The sequence below is a fragment of the Nicrophorus vespilloides genome, unplaced genomic scaffold, assembly GCF_001412225.1.
Source record: "Nicrophorus vespilloides isolate i.1.1-1 unplaced genomic scaffold, Nicve_v1.0, whole genome shotgun sequence".
NCBI classification, from domain to species: domain Eukaryota; kingdom Metazoa; phylum Arthropoda; class Insecta; order Coleoptera; family Silphidae; genus Nicrophorus; species Nicrophorus vespilloides.
In genome coordinates, this window is record NW_017095699.1 from 164,008 (window position 1) to 187,227 (window position 23,220).

Here is a 23,220-nt window from a genome sequence, read left to right on the forward strand (position 1 = left end):
GTCTCAATTAGAATTTTCATTGGGACTCGCTGCCTCCTGTAAAGTTGTATAATTAATAAGGAGTTAACACTGTCAAAAGTTGTTAAGCTGTTCACGCAATTTTACATGTTTATTACACAAAAAATTGTTGCATGTCACAATGAAAAACGGTTCTAGACTATTCTAAAGTGGAAAATAATATTGTTTTGATAAAAGGTAAATAATTATGTTTTTTTATTTTTTTTTATTTAAAATCTACAGAAAAGTGATGAAAACATGTGAAATTTCTCTTATGTATTTAAAATATACGAAATATGAGTGTAGTAAATTATGTAAAATAAAAATTATTGAAAAAACACATATACAATTATCAAATAAATTTGAAAAATACACACATATTTTATAATAGTATTAATGTATTAAATCATGTAAAATCTATTTTAATTTCTAATTATATAAAACATCTAAATTGCAATAAAAATAAAAAATTTAACAAAAGTCTAAATAAAATGATTAGAAAAATACAGTTATATTTAATTTTAAGAAAGTTTACAATAATAATAATATATGAATATTATTAATTTTCAATGAAATAAACATTAAAGCAAGCAAAAATGTCAATAGAAATAAATATTGAACATACTACGTCTGTCCTATTTGGAACGAATAAGAATATGAATAGATTTATTGGGAAATGCGTAACACTTTTTTTTGGCGTTCGCTTTTTTCCCCTACTTTGCATAGAATCTCTGCAATTCTGATAAAGTTTTGAAGCCAACCGCGCGGATGATAAGAGTTTATTCTTTGCCATTTTTTATCATCCGCAAAAGACGCGTACACGTTTTTTCTGATCGGTCCCAGTGCGAGACTTTTTTTGCTGCTCCAAACCCCAGTTTACATAAAGGAGGAGAGTTTTCCCGACTGCCCCAAATTTTATTTAGATTTGATAAATTCATAGCACATTATACAAACAGTTTCAGTTTACTAAACTGTGAAGAGCTTATAATATGATTACTAAAAGATTGACATTACTAGAGCAATAGCTTTGCTCTATGAGAGGTATAGCTATATAATATCAGTAATACCTCGCATTGTACGGCTTCAATCAATCAGGATTTACAATAGTCAGATTTGAAAATTTTAAAACAACAATTCTATTTGCTTTATACATAAATTATCGATATTTTTCTTTCTTTGATTGTGCGGTTTATTTTTGTATATTCTCTATTAGTCCTGCTTCCAACAGTCCGGGATAGTAGAGAAACGTAGTACAGGTCCATATGAAGTATTGATTATGCAATAATATTTTATTTAGTATTTTAACTTTTGTTTCGATTAACCTTGAATTAATCATTTGATCAACTAATTGCCATTACAGAACTTAATAAAAATAATTATAAATCATAGTTTTTTTTTACACTGAATAAAAACACGTACTCCATCACAGTAAAACTTAATTAAACATCAAATTCCACTTAACATTATTTACTTACGTTTCAGTTGAAAACATCAAAGGCCGTTAGCCCTTTCCTCCAGTTACATAATAAATACGCTGTAATTCTTTGCAGCAGCTTTTTACATGCATATTTTTTTCACGTAATGCTGGATTACATTTAGGTAAAATTGCGTGGAGATTATTATCCTGTAACGAGCGACAAAATTACACATATTTTTCTATATTTAATATATATGTATATACGTTGTATTTCACAGTAAAACGGAACTTTACGATACTTATTTCATTTAAAATTAATTTACTGAAGGATCCTCGTATTTTGTTACGAGGACCTTTTTCTACGGCATTTCCCAGCGATGCAATTTAACCCAGGTAAATTAATCAGATAACACTTGGAGAAAAAGGAATAGAGAACTGTGGGATCCTTATCAATGTGTAAAACTAAAAAGAATTTACGAGAAACTTGTTTTAATACAAATAAGTAAAGTTAATTAACAGGAATTTTATCTTTTTCTTAAATTTAATTAAAAAACTTTAATTAATAATTAAATTTATTGATTTTTATTTATGTTTCATCGTGATTTAATAAATTAAAAAAAATAATTATTAATATATCTTAAAATAAATTTAAAAATATAAAAATTAATAAAAATTTTAAATTTGTATTAGTCAATTTTGGCCAATGAGAAATATTATATTTATCAACTAAAAACTAAATTTTCCATAAAATTAAATAGAAAAGAAATAAATTGGCCAATTAGTCATTCAGCCCTAAAAAGATTAAGATTTTAGCACTTTAATTATTTAACCCTCTCCATCCCGATTTAATTCAAACTCAATCAAATAGATAGAAATAATACAATATTTAAAAAAAAAAAAAATAAATAATACAGGTACCCCCAACTTACGAAATAGTTCCGTTCCAAAGGGTTGTTCGTAAGTCGAATTTGTTCTTAAGTAGGGGGAATTTTAAAAATTTCAAAATATACTTATTTTACCACACTTTATCATGATTTTTACTAACTGCATAAATTTGAAAAAAATGATTAAAATAAACAAAATACTTACTTACAAATACTTTTCAATGTCGACATCACAATTATTTAATAAAAAACGTCAAAAGAAACAAATGCAAAAAAACAGATTTTATTAAAAAAATTATCAATTTTGTTTGTAAAGTTAATTTTATTTATCACTGTATATCTCCTTGTAATAAGTTAGAACTTTTAGAATTTTGTTTCGTGAGTCCGGGAGTTCGTAAGTCGGGAATCGGTAAGTGGATGGATACCTGTATATGACTACACATGGCATAATTTGGAATGTATCAAATTTTTCAAACATTTGCAAATAAATTCAATTCACATATGTTTAAATTAATTTAAAAATGTAGAAATTAATGAAAATTAATCAAGGACAAGGCAATAATTAGTAAACTCTCTTAATTGAACGTAATTTAATTAAAAAGGAAGATCAGCTAAGTCGGTTCCACGAGAGTTTTGTGCCGGATTTTTTTTTATTTCAGGCGGAAATCTTAATTAAAACGATCAAATTAAATTTTGTTTCCGGCTTCCCAATTATTTATGGATTCCTTCGCATTTTTAATGACATTATCATTCATTATCCGATTTTTAAATGTCATGTTTCCAACAATTATACGCTATATTATAAATCACGGATTGATTTGAAGAACAAATCATAAAACTTCAAAGAATGGAAGAAATCACTTTGATAAACAAAGAAAAGTATTTAAATTTAATCCAAAAAAAAAAACGAGAGAACAAAATGTAAAGCGTGTAATTTATGAAAATATGCGGGGCAAAATGTATTTAATTTTTTTTTTGTTATAATTACATAATATTTGGGACATCAAACATTTCAACTGAAAGCATTGTTAATTAAATTAGTTATTTAAAATAAAGTGAAAAATAATTGCGCGAATTAATATTAAATTGCAAATGCACGTAATGGACACGATATAAAAAAATAATAATGCACGTACGTATAAATGTTTAATTATTGAATTATTAGAGGTTCAATCAATTTTAATTTATTTCAATATATTATTCCTTTTTCGCTTGGAATTTGTTGTTCGGCGTTTGCACTTGTAAAACACGCCCGAATAATGGAACTGCATATTTAATAATAATTTTATTCCACGCAACGGAATGGAATTATCGATCGGTATATAATTACAGAGAATTAATTCACTGTCTGCGTTGATATGTAAAATTGCATACTATAATCTTGATTTTTGTTTATTTTCTATGCTTTTAACTGTGTAAGAACAGGATTTTAATTATAAGTAAACGGTTAACCGATATTACCAACCAATATGATTACCGGTAAATTATCGGTAAATTTTAACCCGTAATACCCTAAGTTTCAAATTTGATACCTAAGTACATTAACAGTTAGTGTGACATATTTATGGCGTTAATGCCCAAGTATCAAAATTGATATGCAGATATTCAGATTATTAACACATAAAATTGGTCGTAGAAGATTTAGGTACAGCTAATTGTACATTACTTAATGTCGATTGAGTAACAAAATACTACTATAAAATTAAAATCATTATTAATTGTAGGTATTCAAGAGTGACGCACAAAATTGTTTTCCAATGTCCTCTACACCAGTGATTGTGAACTTTTTAAGATCGGTGTGCGAAATAAAAAAAAACCTTAACATATTCCTTTGCATATTCCTAAATTCTAGAGTATTACACCTAATTATAACGGAGATAATCCCTATTCCAATGTCCAATATGCTGGCCGATGTGACCTATAGGCCGATCAGTAATTTGCCGGTGTTGTTGAAGCTGTAAGTGAGGCTGCTACTCCGTAGATTGGGACCTTAGCTTTTTGGAAATAACTTAATAATACCACCAGTTCCGCTTTAGAGAGTAGTAAGTTATTGTGGAGGTACTGCTCTGCTGCTACCCTTGAGGTGTCCCAGAGTGTGGTAAGAGGTTCTACGTTACACAATAAAAATCTACATCTACTACTTTTGCGGACGATACTGCATTTCTAGCATCCCACGTTGATCTAATTAATGACTGCCTCACAATTGATCCAAGAAAGCCTAACCAGAAACCAAAGTGGAGGATAAAGTCAAACGAGACCAAGTACCTCAGAATGCATCTAGATCAGTGAAGGCGAACGTTTTGGGAATTAAAAAAACGTGGCATAACTGGGGAGCCGTGTTACTTGGATATATAGATGATGATGGGGGGGAGAGCTTGACTCCCAATATTTTTCATATGTGATAAATTTTATAACACTTTTTGGCGTATTACCCAAAATAGATTCGCCATCACTGATCTAAATCGTCTAGTGGCAACGCAAGTCAGTAAATTGTACTGGTTATTAGCTAGAAATTGATGCATACCTATTGATTTTTTTTTAATATTTACTTAAAATATTTACCCGTAAAAGATATTTTGAATCGATCATCAAATTTTTAATTTGAAACGGTGATTTGTTTGTTTTAACACACATTGTTTACGGTTTTTGCATTGTTAGCTTCTGATAAGCAGTAAAGTCAAGCGGTGATACCTGAATTTTAATATAACATGACATAAAGTGTAAAAAAACTAATACTGCGAAGGATCACGTCTCATTTTTTTTATAGGATTTTGCGAACCGGAAGGAAACATTATTTTATTAGAGAGGAAGGAAAGAGGAATACTTTCGCTCTTTATTGATTTGTGCCAGCGGCTCCATTTACCAACTGATGTAACACACGCGTTCGTTCGTTTTCACTTTCTTTACTGAGGAATTCATATTTACTTTTTTTGTAGCAAAGTTAATATTAAAGTTTGAAGGATATTTTTCTTGTACAGTAAGGTTCACATGTATCAAACTTTGCATTTATATTTAGTATTGGCTACAAAGTTATATAAAAAAATCATTTGATATTAATTTATTTATTTTATTGCTAAAAAAAATCAATAAAAGTTTAAAGTCCTCGATTAGTCCGGGATATTAGCGTTTACCCGCACTATGATATACCTGTATTAATTTATATATTTTACAATAAAATAATTTTATTAACTCTTAATAATAATGAAATTCTATATTAATCATAATAAAAAATAATATAATTCAGAATAAAAATTGAAATATTTTTTATATATAAATCACTTTTTATACAATATCTTTTACTTTCAAATATTTCTATTGGGTTGATATGAAAATATTGATGGAAAAACACTTTCCGTATTTCCGGTTTATTCAGTCATGCATTAACGTCAATAGATCTAGAGAGACTTGTCAATGTCGCAAACACGTTTGTCGACGTCGAATAAAAAAGGGGAATATATATTTCTCCAAGATAGAAATATTGGCTCGTCATATTTGTTGTAAAATTCAATTTTCTCAATAAAAAAATTGCAAGGGTCTTCCAAATTTATTATTAATAAGCGACTTCATTTTCAATTTATCTGTAAGAAATATATTATTTTATTTTTATTTTATAAGTCAAATATGATCTAAATTTCAAAGACCTAAGCACATTTTATTCTAATAATGTTTCTAGAATTATCAAAAAGAGATGAGGCCTTGCATTGTTGTGGTGGAAGACGACGTCCTTCTGATTTGCTAATTCTGAACTCTTTTCCTGAATCCTGGTGTCGTTAACAATACTTATTCGACCGAAAGGCAACCGACCTAGGTATTTCAGTCCGGATAATATATTATAATTGAGAACATTGTCAACATATGCCAAAACAAATGCTGTCTATAAAACTTATGAATAAGAAGATTATTTTTTTATAGAATGGTATAAAAAAATAATCCAACTTAAGAAGAACAATTATAATTAATTGGTCAATATGGTACAAAAAATATATTCTACATTAAGTATACACCCCACTGACATTTATTTACACCTCAAGCTGAAAGAGCCAAGTATCTGGGAATTCACCTAGGTCGTCGTAGTTGGAAGAACCACGTAAATGCCAAGAGGAAGCAATTTGCATTACAATTATACTGGCTATTGGGAAAAAAAACTAAAGATATCTAATAGAAAATAAAGTGCATCTTAACAATATACATAATACAAAGATTGGAATCGAAGACATTGAGGCTGATGCACCATGGTATTGCACCACCGAAGCAATTATTTTGTTTAGCGACACCATGCTACTAAAATGAGACATCAGAAATGCCAGCACAAACTACAATCAGCGACTGGAAATCAACCCAAACTATCTAGCAACAGGATTGACCAACATCGACGGTGACTCAAACGATTTAACTACAAGATTTGCCAAACCGCTTTTAATAACTGTGTAAACTATGCGTGTTATAAAATTATTGATAATATAAGCGTAAAATGCTCGAAGTGACGGATGGTTTCTGGTCCATTCCTTTTGTTTTTCTGATCAAAAATTTATAAAGAAAATAGACAAATAATAATCATTTATAACTTTTTAGTTATACCCAGCGCATCCACCATTTTATTTTAAATCAATAGTCAGTAACCTCGATTAACTAATGGGCATTCCAAAAAATTACTTAATTAAACAAAACTTCGATTTTTACACTAAGACCAGAATGCCATTATAAAGTTGTTAAGGTTTTCTAAATCTTGCACTGAAAAACTAGCATCTTCTGCATTCAATAAATTTCGAACATTCTCTTCAACTACATTTTTTAAACTTATTTATTCGTTAACTTAATTTCAAGTTTCTTCGATGTTTTTTTCTTGTAATACAAATTTTTCCTGTATTTCGTCTGATAATTGTCAAACATAAGTAGCCTTGATTTGGAATAGCTTTTACTTCTTTTAAAGCTTAAACTTACGTATTTTGTTATATCTAACATTCATTAACAGAGCTAAAGCTAATTCTCTAAAGTAATTTATGGATAATTATTTATCTAACCTATTTGAATAAAAATGCTATGGAAAAATTCTAAACAAATATAAATACAGTCATAAATAATATTATCTAGTGTGCATATATAAATATATTGGACTTTCACCTATCATTTAAAACTAAAACATATTTTTTATCTAAATTTAGTGTTTTTCTTGGAAACCAATTAATCGTGTGAGGTGATGATTTACTTTGTAACACATTATTAATATAATTGACCATTGTAGAAGCCATGGGTACAAATTTCAGTTTATATTATAAAATAGCAATTGTGTGAGAGGATAGTGATACATATAAGTAATATTAACACAATAGAAAACTAAGTGGTTATATATAAAATATAACTCAATAATATATATAATACCCTTTGTCCTGACATAATACTTTTCATTAGAAATTTCATTATTTTTTATTACTCAAATTTTAGAATCGTTTTATTCAATTTCTTAACTTGGTTTTCTATTAATAATAAAAACTTGTATATAACTATAAACGAAAACTTTATTAGAACTTAAAAATAAAATTAGGTCATCTTAAATTTATTAACTTGTATTTATTGCAATAGTCACAAATTTTATATTCAGAATAAATCACTCCAATGAATAAATCAACAATGAAATCAAATATTTTGATGTCACAGAATGGACTTTTTTTCAGCAATATTTGTTTAACAAATTTTAAATTGTTTTTTTTATTTGTTCCAATAATAAATCTATACAGAAAATAAATGGAGGCATCACATAAAATACATTTTTTTTTTGGAACAGAAAAATTATTGCGGTGTTGCGGTTGAACGTGCTTTCGTAATATCAAAATGCGATCATATTAGTGGGTCATCGACGAGTGACGAGAAATGTGATTGATTGATCATGAATCAGTCAGTTTTCAGACTGGATTACATCTGTTTCATACATTTTTAACATTCAAATTTTAAACTCCATTTTTTTTAATACTGATATAATTAATAGAAATTTATAGGATTAAGCAATTACATATTTTAGTTCTTAATTGCGTAAATGTTAATTACATCTGCTAATTACATTGTTAAATCCATTGTATTCATTTTTTTTTATTACATGCATATGTTGCATTTTCTGTATACAAATATTAAATAATTTAATATAAATGTGACTATTTTATAGCAAAATCAATTATATAATATATAATTACATTATGTAAATCGCAAATTTTAATTTAATTAAATCTGTTAATAACGAAATATTATTTATGAATAATTGTTTTAATTGTTAACATACAGTTTTAACATATTATTGTATTTGCAAATGCAATGAACGTATTAACAGAACTATTGTAAATATCTTAGACGGAAAGTCTTAGGTACATATAAACCTAGAAAAAAAAAATAATTTAATATTCATCTCTATATAAATAAATTTATCTACCGACCTTGGTCTTTCCACACAAAAATGAAATTTTTATTAGTTCTGATTACAAATTACAATAAACGATTTTAACAATTATATACATTTTTAATATTCAAATTTAGTACATTTAATACAATTTATTATGTTTTGTGTAAAATTTAGTTCAATAATTATTAATAATTTTATGTGATATATTTGGTCAAATATATTGATTGAGTTGTCCGAATAGTTTGTACCGATTTGTCAGACAAATTCAAAGACAATAAGTTTATATGTTTACTTGGGCAACTAATAGCCGAATGGTTAAGTCGCCCTATCCACGTGCTAGATGGACAGTCAAATGAATGTGGTTTAGCATATGGACCTTCAGTCAATGGACAATGACTGAAGGAGTGTTAAGGACAGCAGCAGATTCACAGTCAAAGGAAATAGTGGAATCGCAGAGCATCAATATACTACTGAAGTTAAAAAAATCATCATAATGGTAACTATCCACTGGGAAAGATTACCTACCTAATGTCAACCGCAATCTTAAATTTCCTCAATGTTCACATTGATGAACATATTTTAAATAAAATTAAACGACTTAAAAAAAAATGTGTTTACTTAATTATTTAGATCTATAATTTCTAATGTTTTATCAAATGCATTGTTGCCCATCTGATTTGCTAATTCTAAACGTTTTTCTTGAATACTGTTGTTAGCAATACTTCTTCGAAATTATCTACTTATTATTTAACAAGAGCTCATAATTAAGAGTTCCTTTCCACGATTTAACTAAGCTTCACAATATAGTAATGAATACTGGTTTATGAAATTTGCAATACCTCTGTTAAATCACGTATTGTGCATTTTCAATCATGGTTTATAACTGGTAAAAGTTCCGCGAAAGTTAATCTGTAAAAACTAAAAATAAAATAATTGTTAGATCTCTTTTTCTTATTTTTTTTTAAATTTTATCGATTATGTATTCTTACCTACACTATACAATAAATAAAATTTCAGTATTTACTAAGTGTTCCGCTGTAAGAAAAGTTTTTGAAACTTTAGTCTATAAAGTTAAAATCACCAGCTAAAAAACTTATCTGTCAACAGAATATTTACTTATAATTACTTTAGTGGCATTTCTGGCTCTCCTAAATTAGAAAAGTATTAATGTCTAAAATGCCCTTCACTAAACTTTTGTTTAAAGATTTTCAGAATATTGTCTTTAACAATTCCTATATGTTCACAATTAAATTTTCGACAATCGAAATCCTTACAGTATAAAAATTTCGAAGATTTTAGAGGATTTTATTACCCAGTAATAATAATTTACTTCGTAAATAGAGGATTTTGATACTGTCGGGATTATAGTTGTCAAAATTCCGAATGTCAGGATTTTGATTGTCGGGATTTCGATTGTCACCGTGTTCAGGCATCGCCAATAGTGAAAATCCACTCAAACTTTCAACACACCCCAATATTTATTTAGATCAAAATTTACAATTTTTTGTTATTTTTATTATATAATGTAATATATGTATCTGTTCATTAAATTATTATTATACCAATATTATATACAGTGTTTGTTATTCAAAATATACACGAATACATTTTTTAATATTGCAATTCACATTTGACTTGATTAATCGAAGCGATTTAGGAGGAGTTTACGTATTTACAAAATATATACAAGTGATTTTGAATGAAAAAAAATGTACGTTTACGAAAAAATGTGATTGTGTGCGAAAGAAAGTACGTTTAATCAAATCAAAAAGTATAAATTTGCATGAGCGGAGAGAGCTTTATTGAAATTTTTTATTTCTTGCATGGCTGAGTTTTATTGCAGACCTCTTTGAAGCTTTATGAGAGAGCATTTCGAATGCGCACTTCCGCCGGCTTATTAATACGCAATAAGCAATAACCGATGTCATCTTTACAACTTTCCCAGTCCTAACTATTAAACGTATGTTTAAATGTATTTCACATAAAAAGAAAATCGATTTCATAAATTGTTCCTTGAAATAAACTTATTTAATATATATTGTTGTATGTTGATTTTTTTTAAATTTTTATTTCAGGCGATTGCAGATTTACTTCTGGGTGTATTCTGTATGCCGTTCACCCTTATAGGACAACTGTTGAGGAACTTCATCTTCGGTATAATCATGTGCAAATTCATAGCGTATTCCCAAGGTGAGTGCATCCCATCTAATTCTGTATAACAATTCCCGGAATCTCATCGACTTTTTAGCCAGCTTGCATATTTGAATGCAAAGTGTTGTGTGCATATTACATAAGCGTCGGAACACGTAGATCGCGTTGTTTTCAAAAAAGAAAGAAAGAAAAACGGAATATTATCAATCTTTAACTGGTGGCTGCCTTGCAGAATCATTGCCTTTACCCGAGCCTTTAATAAAACTAGGGGCTTTATGGCCCGAAGGGTGCGTGGGCGAAGAGCTCGTAAAAATTAAATTTGCGAGCTCTTCGCGGAGAGAAAGTGCGTTCGTAGCCCGGAATTCTCCCACTGAATAACTTATTCCCGTGGGATGAAGCTCTGATGGAATCTTGTATACACAAACCGCTGCTCTCTCTTCGCTTCTTCTTTTTTTTTTCAGACTCCTTATCTCTCGGTTAAATATTTCAAAAATCCCGGCAGCTAATATTCTCTTTTTTCTTTAAATATAAAGAAATTTATCGTGGGTTTATTTAAATCCCGTCTTTTGCAACACACATTGAATACGACCATTTTTGTCTTGTTAATATTTTATTTCGACTCGGATTTTGCGAACGTTGATTGCGTTAGATTTAACGCCCTCCGAGGAATTCGTTCCAGTTGTTTCTTGTTGTGTGTTCAAGAGGACGCGAGATGGAGCAATTAATTACACTGTAATTTGTATGATCTGGAATAATTGAATCTTAAATTGGATTATAAACTAGTTACTTCTTGAACTCACTGTTTAAATATGTCTGTCATCGCCTTGGGGACCAAAGAACACTCGAAAACGGATAGCTCTTGCAATTTTATTATCTTCATCTAAACTTGTTGTCATCTCACTCAAGAAGTACACTGTTTCTATTTACGTAATACTTTATATTTTTATTTAAATTTAAAAAATATATCTTTTATTCTTGATGAAAATAATAAACATTTATTTATTTATTTTAACATATTTATTGGTGAAACATTGACCAACATAAAATATTATTGTAGAACAAATTTAAACTATTTTTTGAATAAATAAATATATAAAAATTACATAAAATTGTAGAAAATTATAGAAAGAGGATTCATTAGAATAAGTTAATAATATGTTAATACTTCTTAAAATCTTACTAATTCTTATATATTAATTTAAATAACGTATTTTTAAATCTAGCATACAATGTATGCCAATTTTATGTGTATTTGTTAACCGCTAAATAATTTACTGAAGATTATTTCTCTTTAAATGAATTGTAAATTAAAAAAAAAACGTGTGATCTACCTGAAGACAGCAGAATTCACAGGCTAATAACAATACATGACCATATAGTTAACACCTATATTAACAAATTAAACTCTCCAAATAATGCAGAAAATCGCGCAGAGTTGCTGCAGCGCTTGAAAAAACGATTTATAGATAATTTTAATGTTGAAACACGCGTCTGCTTTTCGAAACATCATGTTTATGTTCTAATGTTCGATGTGGATGACCGGGAGCGGGAGTCTCCTAGGGATATGAATCAGGGGACGGCCGGGTCTTTCATCATGAAGGGGTGAATTTTATCATTCTTCAGATTTACTTTTATTTGGCTTACTTTTTTTTCAGAATGCATTTTTTTTATATGATTTATTGTGACTATTTATGTTTTTTGTGTCTCTGTGCGGAAAGACTTAGGTCGATAGTCCTTTGGTTGCATTGTAACTAATAAAGATTATTTTATTATTATAAAAAAATCAATACTTCCAAATCCGGAAATTTCAACAATTCAAAAATTACCACAAATTTCCAAAAATTAAAATATTTTAACAATTAAAAAAATGCTTCAAACATTCAAAATATACCATTAATATATATATTTAAAAAAAATCTATATATAAATAAATTTAAACAATTCCATAAAGACAGTATATTTCAACAATTCAAAATATTACCGTAATTTTCAAATATAAAAAAAAAAATAACCAACAAAAATACCGTAATTTTATAGAATCAAAATTTACATTAAATTTCAAGAAATCAAAAATTATAGTAAATTTCAACCATTCAAATAAATGCCTTAAAATACAAAATTAAAAATATACCGTAAATTTGAACAATTAAAAAAATACTGAAAAATTTCAACAATTAAAAAACAATATCGCACATTTCATACATTTAAAATATACCGTTAATGTAAATTATGAAAAATATTGAAAGTAAAGTGTAAATTCTGATACACAAAATAGTAAAAAAACATATTAGGACCCGGATAGGCCTGTCTTTCGGCTGCGACACACACGATTATAACACGAGAGCGAGAGGAAATATTAGAATGGAACAAAATGCAACCAACATAAGGAACAGGAGTTTGCTGGTGCAGGACGTAGCACAATACAGCATGGTTCCAGAGGAAATAAGAAGAGAAAATGACATAAAGAAGTTTAAAACAAATATGATGTGTTGGATGCGGGGTCGCGGAACGAAGATATAGAACATGGTAAACCAACAAGCCCGCTCAAAATACCGGTTCCAAGGAGCGTACCGAAAGAACCGAACCTGAGGGGCATACACATAAGTAAATAATAATAAAAATGTATAAAAAAAATATTGTAAAATTTTTCAACAATTCCGAAAAAAAAAACTGTAAATTGGAAAATGCAAAATATTCTGTAAATTTCAACAATTGAAAGTTTAAATTTAAAAAAAGTCAATTATCAAGTTTTCCTTTTATATGGTGAAGTCTCTTTTTGAATTTTGTTTAGTTTCTAGATTTTATTGATGTGCATTGATTATGAATATATTTATTTGTCAAATCAGTTATTATTTATACATTAAAAGTTAACTCTATACATTTACAACTTCATAAATATTCTGTGACTTGTACATTCATATAAATGTGACAAGTGTTTAAATTTCTTATATAAGTTAATAAAAGAAATTCAAACATATTTTAAAACTTAAAGAATCATTCAAAAGCATTCAGTTATTAAATAGATCAATCAATCAATCAAATTAAATAAATTATGATGAACACGTTATTTTTTGACAATTTTGAATATTCTCATTATTTTGTAATTATGTTTAACTATTGAAAAAATAGTCTCTGGAATTTCATCTATAATGAACGTTATGCAACTAGTGTCACTTTGTCCAACTTCCTCAATTTCCGTATATTAAACACACATTTATCGGAGCCGCAGTAACCCCGGCTTGAATTGTCTCTCCTTTGTTTTCAGAATCCGTGAACTTATATTAAAACCGTGCCTAACGTAATTGTGTCAGTGTGACACAGGCTAAGTGTAGTGGGGGAAACAGTAGATGCCTCCCCTCATTGAAGAAGAAGAAGAAATACACATTTAATCATCCATCAGACTTGTTTAACTCTCTCAAACATTGATAGTATATTTCTTATATTTACATTTTTTCATTCATTCATTGTAATATCTTTCTGTTTATTTTTTTAATTTCAGGAAAAAGTAAGGATATTAGTAAAGCAATCTGTTGCATCGATTGAACCCCATTTTTTTCGACAATTTATTCATGACAAAGCCTTTTCCATATGTTCATTACATCAACGAAAGATATCGATTTTAAAAAACGTTCTGTAATAATGGTGAAAACCGAAGTGAATAACTGCAGATATGAAAGTAGTTCATTCACATCACTATGAATTCTATGAATACAATATGAAAACACTCTCCCTTTTCCATTATATTGCACTTTAAAAATCCATCCAATTCGATACCATTACTGCATTATCCATAAGCTTATTTCAATGCATATTGAGAAAAAGCAATATTTTGTTAAAATTTTAAAGTCAAAAAGCGGCAATTATAAAATAAATAAAAATAGAATATATATCGATACCTCGCTTAATGCGGCTTCGATCAGTCCGCATTGACTATAATCCGATTTGAAAATTGCAAAAGAAACTAAATCATAAAATAACATATTACACAATTTGTTTTGATTTATCCTAAGTTTGCATTCAAGTCTCTGTTTGTGCTTTTTCTTTTAATGCAGTTTAATTAGTCTGGTTTTAAACAGTCCGGGATATTCACGGTTCTATGTGAGTTATTGCTGTATGTTTATAATCCTAATAATGGCAAAAATAAACTAACTTTTACTGTGACCATAGGTTTTTCCCACTTAAATAAAGTAATTAAATGAAAATTTATAATTTTTATGCATTTTATGATAATAACATTTATTATATGCAAATAACAATGAATCATTCAAATGCATTTTTTTATTACTATTCCATATAAAGTTGGATTTATTGGAATACAATCAAATCACAAATATATTGTCGAATATTTCAAATAGTACGAATTGGAATATAAAATGGATGTGCGTCCTCTATATATTGTTTCTATTATCATTGTGCAATGTTCTGATCCAAATTTATGCGAAACAGCGACGTCGTAAATTTATAATAAAAATATCCTGAATATTATGGGTGAACTTGCATGCATCAATGCAGTTTCTTGAAAAGACAAAGCTCACATATAACGCGAGTTCCCACAACGCACTAAAAATATTGACACAACTTTTTGATGTAACATCATTCTCGTACAACACATAATTTAAGCATATGTTGTATATACAGTAGATCCTGTTTTTGTGCGATCCTTTTTTATGCGATTTTTTTATACGGTATATGAAATCCAACCACTTCCAACTACGTTGGCACCATTGTAATGTTTTCTATCAGTGTGCATATGTACAGCCTGTTCAAATGATTCTGTTAGCCAATTTTGCGCGTTTTGGAGTGGCAGTTAATTATGTTTGAGCATTTTGAAAATTTCTCCATATGTACAATGAGAAATTAAATGTTTTTAAAAATTTTCCATGTGTAATTTAATTATTTATTTTGTTTGGATGTACTTGCTCATGTATTTCGTATTTGACGTATTTTTTAAGTACGATTTGTTTTATGCGGTCCCTATACACCGCATAAAAAAAGTTTTTTGTAATGTATTATACAAAATTATTTGTTATATGTAACAATTTATGATAATTTCGATTTTTTTTGTGCGATTTCTTTTATACGGTCCCTATCTACCGCATAATCAACTGCATTATACAATTTCTATAACGCGATTTTATACAACGCGTAACGTATTAACAGTGTTATACTGATCAAAAGTTTTATTAATTTCTAATATAGTAGAAATTAATAAAACTTTCGATCAGTCCGGATTCACTACACAAATTTATTTCAGTCAATTAATTTTGTGAAATTTATTGTTATGAAGATTTAAAATCCTAGATTAGTCCGATTTCAAAATTGTACTTTACAATAATTTATAAATTTTTTAATGATATAAGAATAATTTTATCACAATAAATAAATAAATAAATAGTTGTTTTTTTAATAAAAAATAATAGATTGAATTAAAAGTTTAGAGAGTTGCATATAAATATAGAAGGAAAGTTGCAACTAACTTGAAATAACCAATTATTTGTTTATAAAGTTATTCTCAAATAGTTGTGATTGTAGGAAATACAAGTTTACTGCAATCCCAACATTGAAATTCAAAACTCAAATCGAAACAATGTGGAATAATTTCTTCAAATTAAAATGTTTTTTTGTACGTTTTATGACTAATGAATATGATGTGATATTATTATTATGTCTTTATGAAAACGAAGCAAATTATGATTGAGATTTTGAACTTTAAATAGAAACAATTTATAATAAAATACGAATCTGTTGAAAATCAATTTTTGAATTAACTAAAATATTAATTAATTTTAATTATAATTTACAGAAAAACCTCACATAGTGCGGTTTCGTTCAGTGCGGTTAGAAAATTGAAGAAAAAATTAAATTTAATAAAAAAATCATATTTTCTGGATGTTATTTGAATGCGGTTTTAAAATCTTCGATTAGTGAGGTTTCAAAAAAGGCGTATAACCGCACTATGCGAAGTATTATTTAACTTTACTCTGCTATAAATTTAAAAGAAATGTAGGTGCAATAAAAAAACAGCACTTTTGTTACTTAACAATGAAAACACTGAATTTCATTATAGTTATAAATTTGTTGCGGTGAAAACAAACTTGTTGGTTAGTTCACATTTAGTTTTATACTCTTACTGTGCATGCAAAAAAAAGATGCTTTAAATAACGAGCGTAAATAAATTACATTTGTTTATTATAATTACGATGACAAATGTGCAAATAATTCACTCGGGAATATGTAAAATGTATATAAACATTCGTATTATATAACTCGTAAATAAAAGTTTCTTTTTTGTTGGTTGATGTTGTTATTCAGCAAACAGAGCACTCGGCCCGTGCAAATACTTCTCTCTTTGTTTTTTGCTGCATTTCTCGTTTTTGTTATTAATCCTACGAAGTGGATTTGTTTAAAACGTGATTGTTTCCGCGGTGCAACAACCGGAGGAAAACAATATGCAACCGGCGCTCGTAGGCATAAATAGGCGTACATTACTTTTACACAGAAAGTATCTAATAACGTCCAATTATTTTTAATGATCACAACAAGACTTAAAACTACCGAACGAGGAGGATGCAACTGGAAATAATAACGAAAACCAATTTGACCTCTGCAAAGTGAATACACTTTTTTTTATTCTTGTACTCACAGCTTGAAATATGACCGTTACAAATGGTGTGTTTCGGTAATTTATAACTAGTGTACACTAGGCGTATTAACATTTTTGTTCGCGGTTGCCCGGATTTATTATGAAAACAGCGACCAAACAGTATTTATAACGTCGCAGATTTATTGTTAAATGTTAGGTGTAAATGTCATAGTTAAATTGAAATAATCTTTATTTGTTATTCAATACATTTATTTTATACAGTTTGTAGAGACCGGAATGAACTTAAGTCTCTAGTGGTATTCAGAGAAGTTTACATTATGAGTTTATATAAAGTTAAAAATAATAAAAAAAACACAAAACAAAAAAAAATCTGTTATTTGTATTTTAGGTTTTTTGGGACTAAGGGTAAGAGTTTTATGTTGATGGTTTCTATGATGAGGATCGGGTTGTTGGGGTCGATGTAGCGTGCTGGGTGTCAGGGATGTGAGGGATTTTGTCTTTGGGTGTTTTGTAAAGGATGGAGATTTCCTATTTAAATTTAACCACTTTATAAAGGTTGGCCTGAAACCGGAAAGACTGAATGATATAAAAGAAATATAATTTTTACAAACACATGTTCTTTAATTTTTTTATTATTTTGTATAAAAAAAAGTGGTATTATGTGTAAAACACAACATCCATCAAATGACCACCATTTTCCTGTCCTCAAATTCAGGATCTTTTCTCAGCATTGTCTATGACAGTACGCAAGGTTTCAGGTCGTAAATGTCGGATTTCAGTTCGAATGTTCTTCTGGAGTTCTTCAATTATTCCTAAAATTCCTAAATTTCTAGACAATTGAATCAACATCGGATGGTATGACCTATCAAGATTCATCCTTTAACATACTAACCAAAATAAAGGATAATTACGTTTTCCTGGACATTTATTAGAAAATTATAATAAAGGCATGTTCAAAAGTTGGGACATTACATGTCCCACCCCTCCTCAAAGAGTTAAACTCAAAAAGAAGTCTGCTGCCGTCAAACCATTGGAATACGAAAATTTCTCGAAGGTCTATCGACGTTCTGGCAGTAGCATCATCATTTAAGAACCATACCTCCACTGATTATTCTCGACCGATAGACATATACAATTTCCCATTCAGGGCACCGACGATTATTTCTGTCTGACGTTTCTCATTTTCAAAGAAATAGCGATAACTTTTTCAGCCTAAAACAGTGCACTTTTGGGGAATGCAATTGATGCTGATTTAATTCTCTGATATTAGCAGTATCTCAAAATCTGCAAAATCATTTTGTTGCTTGGAAAATTTTACCGGTATTTTGTTTCAGTTTCAATAATTGATCATTTGTAAAGTCATTATAATCTCCAAGGATGCTCTTTATCTGAACAAATTATGACTTTTTAACCCTTCAATCTTTCAACGCGCCGCCCTTTATAACTTTAAAATCGATACAAGAATTTATTTAATTAAATTATTTTGTAAGCATATAAATCAGGTTATTAAAATACCAAAACATAGTTAAAATAATTTTGAAAACAAAATGTAATTAACTTTATAAAGTATGCTAAACTTAGATTTATAAGTTTATATAATTTGAGAAAAGGAAATAATTCTATACAAGAATAAATAATTAGTGGAAAATTATCCAAATTTGAAGCCAGTATTTTTTTATACAACATCAAAGTGTCTGAATTATTTTTTTTTAAACATCAACGTGAAAAATACATTATTTGTTTGATAAATGATTAAAATTTGCTTTAATTTTTACATCAACATAAAATATTTTGTATTGACACAAAATTTCGTTTTTGATTTTTTCCTCAAAATTTATGTTAAATTTTACTTGACTGCAAAATATTTAAATTAGAAAGACAAACATAAATATTATCAGTTTGTATATTTATTTAAAAAAAAAAGATTAATTAAATATTTGTGAAAGCAATCTATTATATTTTATTAAAAACGACATAAAAATATTTCTAAAACTAATTTTGATCTTTATTTATATTATTTCTATTAATCACTCTAATTGGTTAGAGTATTTAATTTACTAATAATAATTTTAACACATTTCTTGTAGATTTTAAATGTATTTCAATTAGTATTATTTTAGTAGTTAGCAATATACATTAATGTAGTAATAACAATTTTAATACATTTGTTGTAAAAAAAATAAAATATATTGCAATTAGTAGTTTTTAATTTACTCTTAATAATTTTAAAACGTTTTTTTGTAAAAAAGAAACAAATATAAATTTCAGTTGAAAGTGTTTGAATCGGTTCGTGAAATGTGTACCGGAAATATACAGTAACCACGAAAATTTGCGCTCAAGTGACTGGATCTAATTTCCGGCGACAAAGTCGGTCGGGTGTTAGGTAAATACACCCACGCGTTGCTCATTTTGAGAGGAAACAACAACAGCGACAGATTCAGTCCTTTCAGGAAATGGTTGTGTTTGCACCTACCTACGACCAAAACTTGTCGAGCGAGAGTAGGACTTTTCGCACGGTTAATTTCTAAACTGTCTCTCGAAGAAAGCATAAGGAGTATGCTTATCATATTACAAAGGAAGTCGAGTCATTAGCGACGTGCCTCGATTATGCAATATAAAGTTACGCGAGACATGCAATTAAAACACACACACACATAAATACTGACTAAATTGCAAATAAAAAAAAGTCTTAGAATTCCTCTCCGAAGTACATGAAACAACTATTTTCCTACGTAATCCAACACGCTTTAAACATGAGTAATTACATTAAATTTAAACTAAGCAAATTTGAACTTTTATTTAGTTGTAAATTTTAACATTTAAGCTTTGTGAATCAAATAATTTCTGCTTTCATTATTTAATTCATATTTCTTGTCGTCAATAAAAAATGTAGACCTCACATAGTCCGGGTAATCTGTTTCAGCTGACTATTTAAAACCTAACTAATAGAGGACTTTAAAACTACACAAAAAGAAATTTGACTGTATAAAGAAAAACGATAATTTATGTACACAACAATATTTTATGTAATCATTTCTGTTATTTTTATTTTGCTCAACCGAAATGTAGTTTATTTTGAAATTCGGACTGATCGAAGCAATACTATAAAAAGTTTTACTGTACTTAGCAAAGAAAATAATATTGTTTTTATTTTGAAGGCCCATGTTCAGTATATACTAAGATATTATGTAATACATTTTAGGGCCACCTAAATTTTTTTTAACAGTTAAACATAAATTAATTATTACTCGGAGTATTGTTTTAAATTTGCAAATTCTCCATGAGAGGATTTCAGGATTATATTTCTTAGTACAAAAAACTTTAAATTGGCTAAATTGGAGGATATTTCGAGTCTTTGTCATTTATATTCAGAACACAATTCCAAGTAACAGTGGCAAACATATCTGGGATTCTGCACGATCTTTCACATTATCTGAATATGGTTTAATTCGAAGCAGTGAAAGTAGAAGTGGAAATGGTTATTAGTTGATTTTGATAAGAGTTGTAAAGGGAAGCCGGAAGTGCTTTAGTAGTAGAAAAAAATACCCGAGGGAGGATTTTATGGTCCCGTGTGCGTAGTTGGCTGAAAGTGCTACAGAAAAAAAAGAGAGGCAACAAAGACTTGATTTAACAGTCATCATTGTGCTTTTCACTGTATTCTTTGTGGTCATTTGTTTAGCTGACACATAAAATGGAACGAAATGTAACGAAATTACATTTATTCTTATATTTTAATAACATAATCATAACTAATTGTGTAATACATAACAGAAAGTAGATTAAGTTAAGCCATATCAGTACATTGTAATTCAGTTCAATGAATCTATAATTGCTATCTATAATTGAGTTACTTCTTAACTGAAATGTTATAATGAAACCGACAAAGAAATAATTATTATCGCATTATTTAGTATATTTGGTTGTCATCGGATTTGTGAGCATTGAAATTAGAAAAAAATAATATGCATTTTAGAGTTTGACACTTTTGTATTACTAAAAAATCAAAAATATCTAAGATATAAGAAGTTTCCAATATTGTTTTCCATTTTTTTTAATGATTATTTTTTTCATCTTTCTGGCAACTTCATGATTCCGCGCTCATAAAACTCCTGGTATTTAACAGCAAAAAACTAAACCAAGTGCAATTTTAGGTCATCATAGGAAGTGAAATTTTTACCATTCAAAGAGTTTTGAAAACATCAAGGTAATCTGATGTTGCAATGGCATGACTATATGAGGGATGAGACATTACTTCACAACTAAACTCCAATAATTTTCGACGAGTTTCATTAGTTGTTGACAGTAAACATCTGCATTAATTGTTTGGTTCCTTTGATGTAATTCAAAATACACAACACTTTTTTAACGAATCCAAGACATTTAAGTGATTTTTAGTTATTGTGTGTAATACATTTAAGTCTGTAATCTCTTGAACAGTTATATTATGATCCAATTCAATTGTGACTTTGGTTTGGTACTTCATAAACTTCTGTAGGTCGACCAGAATGTTGGTCATATTTGATCGAAAATTGTCAAAATTTTTGAAATCCTATTCTAACACGTGTATTCTGTTAATCAATTAATAACAGAAATTTCACATATCGCTTTATTAGCCTCAGAGCTTTCTTGACTTTAAAGAAATAAAATAGTAAAAAGTGCCGAAAATGTTCATTTTTGTACTCCTGTTAAAATTACGAGTTATTGATTTTTGAAGGAAGCATTTTTAATTTTGTTAATTCAAATAAATTTTTATTATGTCGTATAATTTTATTCATAATCTGAGTAAATTTAAGATCGCGGTTGATCATGAAATGGATAATCTTTCCAGGTGGATAGTTACCATTATGCTGATTTGATTTTTAATTAGTTGATTGGCTGTCGTATTTTAAGTTAACTTCAGTAGAATATTGATGCTCTCGATTCCACTATTTTCTTTCATTGTGAATCTGCTGCTATCCTTAACACTGTCATTGTCCATCGACTTGTCTGAAGGTCCATATGCTGAACTTCATTCATTTGACTGTCCATCTGTGATGAACGATGACTCTATTGTCCTGGCTTGACCAGGACTCGAACCGGCGCCCACGAAATCGTGGGTAGTGTGACTTAACCATTCGGCTATTAGTCGCCCAATTCAAATATATCACTTATATTTGAATTAACAAAAGGAAAAATCATAACATTAACAGAAGTCCTTCCAAACTAACCAATATGTAAATATTAATTAATAAACGAATAATTGAATGTAATTTATTGGTAATTAACATACTTTACTTGTAAACATAATAAACTATATTCTCTTTATTCACGGTAGATATTTGATCAGTCTCAAACATATTATTAATACTATTACAAACTACAAGCTAATGCATAAAGTCCAGACCCACTAATTGCCCTTTAATTAAACAAACCTTCTATTTTAATTCGTTTATAACGTTTTTGCTGATACACGAACGTTCCCTTCACATTACAATGTAATTCGCCCTCAGATCTTCGGCCTCGGTTACAATTAATTCCAATGTAAAACGATACCACCGAATTCATCCCTTCATATGCTCGATGCGATAATTACGACACCAATTGTCGCTTTGTGTCAAAGCAGACTTCCGATAACCTATACTCAACTGCTGCGAGTAATTTATGTACATCGAATTTTTTTTTGCGTTCCACAGAAGCAATAACGCTTAGACAAACTGCTCAGGCAGTTAGCATTTAATTGCTCTCGTTATTTCCGGCGACTCGTAAAGAAAAAGCTGAAACGCGTTCCACACATGAGGGA

At 28.6% G+C, this 23,220-nt stretch overlaps 1 protein-coding gene across 1 annotated transcript in view; it reads left to right on the top strand.

The window, feature by feature from the left end:
- Positions 1 to 23,220, top strand: part of LOC108560283 (cholecystokinin receptor-like) — a 108,808-nt gene that overhangs the window by 55,627 nt on the left and 29,961 nt on the right. Inside the window, exon 3 of the mRNA XM_017917761.1 lies at positions 10,762 to 10,876. Within this exon, the coding sequence (XP_017773250.1) occupies positions 10,762 to 10,876 (115 nt within the window). The remainder of the gene's footprint in view (positions 1 to 10,761; positions 10,877 to 23,220) is intronic.